Raw genomic sequence first — 7908 nt, 5'->3', positions numbered from 1 at the left:
AGACTGTATACATGGTGCCGGGTGATTTGGGCCCAATGAAGGAATAGAAATGAAACTTGGTCCTCTGTATTGGTCAGTTTAGGTTAAGTATGATGAGGTAACAACTGGTGACCTCAAAATCATGGTGGCTGATAACCATAGAGCTCCATGTCTTTGTCATGTTTATGGTCATTGCAGGCCAGCAGAAGCTCTGCTTGAGGGGGTCTTCTTCATTGCAAATTTGAAGAAGCTGCCCTCTCTGGGAAGAGCTGGTCTTGTGGCAAGAGCAAAATAAAGATGGAAGAACCACATAAAGCTCTTAAGATTCCTGCTTACTCGTGGCACATGTCAATTCCCAACACACTTCGTTGGCCCAAGCATAATCATGGCTGAGCCTGGCCTTAATGGGAATTAAAAATTATAATCCTCCTGCAGGGATAAGCCCTGCTTCTGGGGTACTTCCTCCATTCAACAGAAATCAGGAAAGGAAAGAAAGGGTGAGCAAGCACAATGCCAAGAGAGGGATACTAGGCTTTGGAGAAAGGTCCTTTATTGTTGCTGCTGTGAACTCAGAACCCAGAAAAGAAAAGGATGGGTCCTGAGGCTGTGTAGCATGGGATCTACATTATCCCAGGGTGTGGATATAAGGACTTGGGTCAGCAGTTCTGGCGCCTCTCACAAATGAAAGCAAATCTCCCTAATTCACAAGAGAAGTCACTCCAATGTCCATAGCTGTGCATCAGCATGCAGGCTGGGGCAGTTATATTATCATGTAGTTCCTTGGAGTCCCAGTTGCTGTAAAGAGATGCCCACAAAATCCCTGAGTAGATGGGCCAATGCCTGAGCACCCCCAACCCTGCTCTCTATGAGTGAGGGTCTGGCCCTGAGGGTCTTGAGGCCTCCAATGAGTCATTTCTCGAGCCCATCTTCCAGTAGGCCTCTGGTCAACCCGTTCCCATTTCTTTTTTTCTGAGTGGAGAAATGGAGCTCAAATGAGAGTGGCAGCAGGCAACAGTCTTCAGAGAAGCTGCGGATCTCCAAGTTCTGAGACCACTCTCTTGATTTGCTTCATCCCACTGACCCTCTCCCCTTCTCTGAAGAGCATTTACTCTTCAGTCAGATTTTACCCAGTCCAAGATCTAGCTCTGCCAAAAGCTACTTACTTAATTTCTGAGTCTCTGTTTTCCTCTTTTGCAAAATGGGAGCACATTCTGAGGATGTGATGACCAGTGCATTGTAAGATATACTGTATGTGCTCAGACAGCAGATGAGTTTACCAAGGAGATGAATTCTGCCCTTAGCCTGGAGCCATCCAGGGCAGTTTGCCAGACAGGGAAAGGTGATGCTAGCAGAAGGAAACATCCAAAGAAAAACAAAGAGTGTGGGGCGGGGCAGGTAACCTCCAGGAAGACATCTGGGTTCAATATTGTCTCCACCAAAAAGATATGCCCACATCCTAACCCCAGGTATCTGTGAATGTGACCTTATTTTGGAAAAAGATCTTTGCAAATGAAATTAAGTGAAGGATATTGAGATAAGATCATCTTGTATTAACTGAGTGAACCCTAAACCCAATGACAAGTGTCCTTATAAGGGACAGAAGAGAGAAGACAGGGGGAAGGGAAGGGTGTGTGGCCCCAGAGACCAAGATTGGAATGATGGCCCTATGAGCCAAGAAATATCTGGAGTGGCCAGAAGCTGGAGGAGGCAGGAGAAGAACCCCTCCTACAGTCTTTGAAGGACATGCAGCCCTGCTGACATGTCAGTTTGGGACTTCTGGCCTCCAGAACTGTGAAAGAGTAAGTTTCTGTTGTGTTAAGCCACACAGTTTGTGGCTCTTTCTTACAGAGTCCATAAGAAACTCATACAGTTGACAAGTGCTGCATTATTATACTCCTGAAGAGGCCCAACCTGCATATTAGCACCTTCAAGGTTCTGAGAAGTCCTGGGAGGTCCTGCAATATTGAATCTATCGTTTCTCGAGCATTTAAATTGGAATACTCTCCCCAAGTAACAAAATAACAATAGCTGGTCTGGTAGAAAGTGTGGCATGTTGTTTGGGAGTTGCTGCAGGTAAATAGTGAGTGGTCATCAACTCACTCATCAAAAGTCCTGCCAATCTCTTGGGGTAGGGGACTGTCGTGGATGATTAGGGGCACCTGCATTGCAGACAGGGAGACTCACATGTAGGTGGGGGTTGAGCCATCCATCCACTTGTGGTTGCCTTTCTGGCCCTCTTTGAAAAGGCCTATCCAGGATGTCACCTGCCCAGTTGATGTCAGGAAATCCTAGAAGGAAAAAGGCATACTTCGAGGTAAAATTCCATCAAAGCTGAAAGGACAGAGGTTGGAGTGTCTGGGGTTTGCAAGAGAACTGAGGTACAGAGGAGCTCTCAGGTGGGCAGCAGACAGAGACAGCCATGCACAGTACTTTATATCCTGATGTGAACTCCAGACCCACTATGAGCATGTTGTATGTTTTCAAACAAGTAACCCACCCCTTGGTGTCCCCATCTGTACAAAGCAAAAAAGAATCAGATCAGATCAGAAGAGTATATCCTAGTATATCCTCCAGATCAGAAGAATCAATTGTGTGAGGTATATGTATGTAGAAAGAAGTACTGGACAAATACTGGCTGTGAATGCTTCTTAAGGTCAATGCATGTCAGAGAAAGGGGTAGGCCATAGGAATATCTCTGGCTGGAAACCCAACTCCAAGGACATCCTTGATGCCCTACTTCGAGCCAAGCCTTGTTCCTGAGATTGTTTAGATCCAGCCCCGGGCTTATAAGCAGGCAAACCTGATGCAGTGTGAAGTTCTATAATGAAACCTCTGATGATGTCATGAGAGAATATGGAGAAGGGATGTTTGCATTGGGGTTTTGACAGGTGAGTAAAAGCTCTCCACACAGATAGCAAGAGTAAGAGTGCCCCAAGCAGAGGGACCTAATGGATCAGAGCTTGGAGGCAGGACCACAGAGCAGAGAGTCCTTTCCCTGCATGTCATAGCAGTGAGGTTGGGTAGAGACAAGAGGAGGCAGGTCTTGAAGAGCATACTAGAAGTATTGTGCTAGATCCCAAAAGAGACAGAAATGTGAACCCCCAAATTCTTTTATAATACCTCCCCCACCCTGCTAAGATTCTGGTTTTCCCTTTTTCCACCTGCTCTGTTCGGCTGTTGATGACAACCAGGTGAGCTTGCTTCTGGACACAAGAATCATTAGCCTGGGTCCAGGTGAGCTTGTCCGGGGAGAAGAAGTAGCAGGAGCCCTGAAAGACCTTCCAGCCCAGGGGGCAAGGCTCACAAGAGGTTTCTGTGGGAATGGAGCCATTAGCAAAATCGGCATGTCCAGTTTTCCATCCAGTGAAGAGCTGTGTTAACCATCACCCCCTGGTCACATTCCCAATGGCCTCCCTTTGAGCACACCCAGCAGCTGGAAATTCACTACCTGGTAAGTTGGTGCTTCCCATCATTGAGTAGTATCAGAAGGAAATAGTAAAATGCTATGGATATCCTATGAGGTGGGGAAAAGAGATCCAAAGAACACTGTGGAGTTAATATCCTACTTTTGTATAAAATAGAGGGACATGTGTTTGACATCCTCATTTGCTTGAAGAAACTCCAGAGTGGTGATTCTCAACCAGGGACAATTCTGCCCCCAAGGGACATTGAGCAACAACTGAGACCTCTTTCAGTTTTCTGACCTCAGGCAGGGTTCTCACATGTGGTGGATCAACAGCAGAGATGATGCCAAACACCCTACAATCCACAGGACAATCCCCCACTGTCCCCCATTGCAAAGAATGATGCAGCCCCGAAGGTCAATAGTGCTTAGTTTAAGAAACTGTGCTCTAAGGGAAAACACATATAACCACATAATATAATTACAGTGGTTCCTGAGAGTTAGGTAGGAACTTGGCAGCTAGGGCTCAGGAGTGATAGAGGGGATTCTCGTCTCATTCATCTATATCCAGTTAGTGAACAGACACAGACACACACACACACACACACACACACAAATTAATCCTTCTTTTTTTTTAAGATAGATTTATTTATTTATTTATTTATTTATTTATTTATTTGACAGACAGAAATCACAAGCAGGCAGAGAGGCAGGCAGAGAGAGAGGGAAGCAGGCTCCCCGCCAAGCAGAGAGCCCAATGCAGTGCTCGATCCCAGGACCCTGGGATCATGACCTGAGCTGAAGGCAGAGGCTTTAACCCACTGAGCCACCCAGGCACCCCAAATTAATCCTTCTTATTTGCAGATTCCATATTTGCAAATTCTCCTACTGACTCAAATATATTGGTAACCCCAAAATCAATACTTAGGAAGCTTTCCTTGTCACTCACAGAGATGCATACAGCAACAAAAAGCTTGAGCCTGAGGTAAAATAAGGCAAAGCTCTGCCTTCTTGTTCCACCTCTCAGACTGTAAACAAATGTTCTTTCCATGGGCTATTTTGTGCTACGATTTTCACATTTTTATGCTTTCTGTCGGTGATTTTGCTGTTTAAAAAGGCTCTTGGGGTGCCTGGGTGGCTCAGTCAGTTACGAGTCTGACTTGGGCTCAAGTCACGGTCTCAGGGTCCTGGACTTGAGCCCTGCATTGGACTCTGTGCTTAGTGGGGAATATGCTTGTCGTTCTGCCCCTCCTCCCACTCATGCTCTCTCTCTCTTTATCTCCCTCTTTCTCAAATAAATAAGTAAAATCGTAAAAAATAAGATAAAATTAAAAATAAAAAGAACCTCGACCCTCAAGTATAAGGCAGAAGTGCTGTCGGTGTTCCTAAATGAGCACGAAGGTTGTAATATGCCTTATTGAGAAAATGTATGTGCGTTACATAAGTTTCTTTCAGACATGAGTGATAGTGCCGCTGGCCATGAGTTGAATGTTAATGAAACAGTAGCTATTTAAACAGAAACACACAAAAACAGGGTTATGTCTTGATTGGTTGACCAAACGTTATGGCCAAGAGGCTTCAATAAACCTAACGCTGTTATTTCCCCTCTACGAGCAATGATTCAATTTGCACCAGTTTATCATTTGCAGGGATTTTATAAAACATAGCTACATGAATAATGAGATTTGCTTGTATATTTTGTGAATGATATCCACTCGTCCACTTATATAAAAAAGGTGTGACGCCGAGATCACCCCCTTCAGAAGCATCTGATCCCAATGGTTGTTTGGGAACAAGGAATGTACACTGTGGTGAATTCTCCAGGACTTGTAACATGCTGCTATGAACCGACCACATTTTGTAACACACCAGTGTGTTATTAAAAGTGGCAGCTCTGGATCCTGACCACCTGTCTTGGAGAAAATACTGTGGATTATCCCCATTTTACAGCTGAAGAAACTGAGGTTCAGAATGGTTTAAATGGGTTGCCCAAGGTCATATACAACCACGAGCCCAGAGAGGTCTTGCTGTCTCAAAGGTCTTGCTTTCCTGGGAGCCCTCCAATACAAATATGATCTGATCATGTCACCTGAACTTCCTAAGAAGATCTGAGAAGCCATTGGCTTTGGGGTGCCCCTCTGAGAGCCACTGCTGTGGGCAAGCCCAATGTTAACAGGTGCTGAAGGGAATACAGCCTCTTCCCTCTCCACCTACTCTCCTTACCGTTGCCTGCCAGTACAGCCTTCATTTGTCGGAACACTTCTCCCCGGATGAAGTCCCGGTCGTGCCCAGCATCTCCCAGTCCCTGAGATACTAGGAGGCCCAAAGAGAAAGGGCTGGTGAAGGTCTTGGCAGAGAGAGGAGATATGGTTGAGGGGCAGGAGGCCAAACATATTGAACCCCACTCACCTTTTTCTTTGAGTTGGAAGACTTCCTTCTGCATTTGTTTTGTCCTCTTTAGTACTGGGGAGAGGTGCAACCAGATATCCTGGACCCCAGAACTCCCTGTTCCTCAAAGCCAAGGCTTTCTCCCATTCCCAGGGCAAGGCCTTCTGAGGCTCCAAAATGCCACCCCACCCCCATTTTTCAGATGAAGAAACTGAGGCCCAGAGAAAGAGGTAGAGGCCCTGTCCAAGGCACCAACTAGTGAGGAGTGAGGCAGGACTTCTATTTAGGAGGTCCTGTTGAACTAGCTCTCTATAGTTGTTAGCAGGGAGCCTGGAGTTTTAGACCAGGTCAGGGATGAACTTTGGGGAGACACTCACCAATGACTCAGACTGACTTCAGTCCATACAGCTCCCAAATGCCTCTGAGACTGATGGGTAGGTGAGCTCCACTCTGTTATCACTATGATCCCCCTAGGGACACAGACCAGCCACCCCCGCACTGGCCTTGTAGACCTGCCTTTACAGGTTGGGAGCTAGTGTGCTTGCTTCCCTGTGGTCACCCTGTTCCCACTGGCCCACATGCCTTACCTTCAGACAGGACCACACTGGAGATAATGACCACGAGAAGCAGGGTCAGGGACACGAAGAGGCAGAGATACTTCCAGGTCTTGTCCTGGGATGTCTGTCCCCATCGCCCTGGAGGAAACCAGGTCAGCCTCCCTTTCCCCAAGGATATACACTCTCTTGCCCCTTGAGATGCCTCAGACAGTCTGCAGGAAACTGCCGTATCCCATGGGGTATTCTGGGTTCACTGCTGGACCCACCTGATAGGGAGGGCTCAGAAAGGGCTGGGAAAAAAAGCCCATCCTTCTAGGATAAGAAGTCACGGGGGTGAAGGCCAGTGGGATGAGGAAGGGCTTCAGGAAGACTCACATCTCCGGTATTCCCTTCCTCTAATCTATAATTCCCTTCCTCTAATCTAATTCCCTTCCTCTAATCAGAGCAACCCAGCACCCATCTTTTGTTGAAGTAAAGGGTCCCTGGTCCCAGCTCCTTGACTCACCAGTGTTCCCCGGCTGTGGGGGGAGTTTTGTTCTCAATGCTGTAATCTCATTGGGGTTTGGGGACTGCCTGGCTTCGGCCATGGCTGCAGTTTACTCAGCTCTGAGATTCCCCTGCCCTGCAGGGTTTTCTGAGTGATCTACCCAGCTCTTAGAAGGAAGCACCCTCCTCCCCAACCCTCCCACACTTGTCTTCCTTCCTGGCTCAGTGCGGGGCCCCAAGATCTCTAGATGGCCGACAATCAAGTAATCTGATAGGGGAAGGGACCTGGGCACCTAGAGCAAAGGCAGTGGGCACCAAACTTCTCCTGAAAACTTGATCTCTGCCTGAGGAGGTTAAAACACAAGACAACACAGAACCGAATCCAAATTCCTGTACTCAAACCATTGCCGATCTTGGCTTCTAACAGCTTCTGTGAACAGTTATCTTAAGGTTTGCCCAGTTGTGGACATGTGGCTTTAGGAAATAATTTTTTTTAAAGATTTTATTTATTTATTTGATAGACAGAGATCACAAGCAGGCAGAGAGACAGGCAGAGAGAGAAGAAGGGAAGCAGGCTCCTGGCCAAATAGAGAGCCTGATGGTGGGGCTCGATCCCAGGACCCTGGGATCATTACCTGAGCTGAAGGCAAAGGCTTTAACCCACTGAGTCACCCAGGCACACCAGGAAATAATTTGCATGATTCTTCTCTTGGCTACTGAGGCCAGTCCCACTTCCCATTCATTCATTCATTCATTCATGCATTACTCTAGCTAGCTAATTACCTATTTATTATTTTAAAGGTTTAAAATGTTGAATATAAGGAAGAAGGAGCTAGCATTTATTGACTGCCCTCTGTTTGTCAAACATGATGAAATGCCCTTTACATACTCTATCTCATTTCATCTTCACACACACAAAAAAATGTCCCAAAGCTTGGCATGGTGAAAACACAAGGCTAATAAAAAGCACAGCTAGGATGTAAATCAATCCTTTCTTACACCAAGCAGTCTTCCCCATTATTCTCTGCTGTGTTGCCAACATCAATACTATGCACTTGAGAGAAAAAGAAACATCACCTAGCCATCTGCTATGAG

General features: G+C 46.5%; 1 protein-coding gene across 3 annotated transcripts; it reads right to left on the bottom strand.

Annotated features, from left to right (window-relative positions):
• Positions 1–441: 441 nt before the first annotated feature.
• LOC125083086 (C-type lectin domain family 4 member G-like) lies at positions 442–6958 on the bottom strand. Of its 3 annotated transcripts, XM_047698990.1 has the most exons (8): positions 6833–6958; positions 6358–6465; positions 5792–5845; positions 5606–5695; positions 3141–3292; positions 2164–2267; positions 1143–1324; positions 616–774 (listed from the first exon to the last, which is right to left on the bottom strand). In XM_047698990.1, exons 1-8 carry the CDS (start codon positions 6912–6914, stop codon positions 740–742), a joined length of 807 nt encoding a protein of 268 aa, XP_047554946.1. In that variant the 5' UTR covers positions 6915–6958; the 3' UTR covers positions 616–739. The 3 variants fall into 3 exon arrangements, with proteins under 3 accessions (XP_047554966.1, XP_047554946.1, XP_047554956.1); XM_047699010.1 differs by lacking the exon at positions 1143–1324 and having other exon boundaries at positions 442–774; XM_047699000.1 differs by lacking the exon at positions 5792–5845.
• Between the last annotated feature and the right edge of the window lie 950 nt (positions 6959–7908).

The sequence above is a fragment of the Lutra lutra genome, chromosome 1 (genome assembly GCF_902655055.1).
Source record: "Lutra lutra chromosome 1, mLutLut1.2, whole genome shotgun sequence".
NCBI lineage: Eukaryota > Metazoa > Chordata > Mammalia > Carnivora > Mustelidae > Lutra > Lutra lutra.
This window is presented reverse-complemented; position numbering and strand designations above follow the sequence as displayed.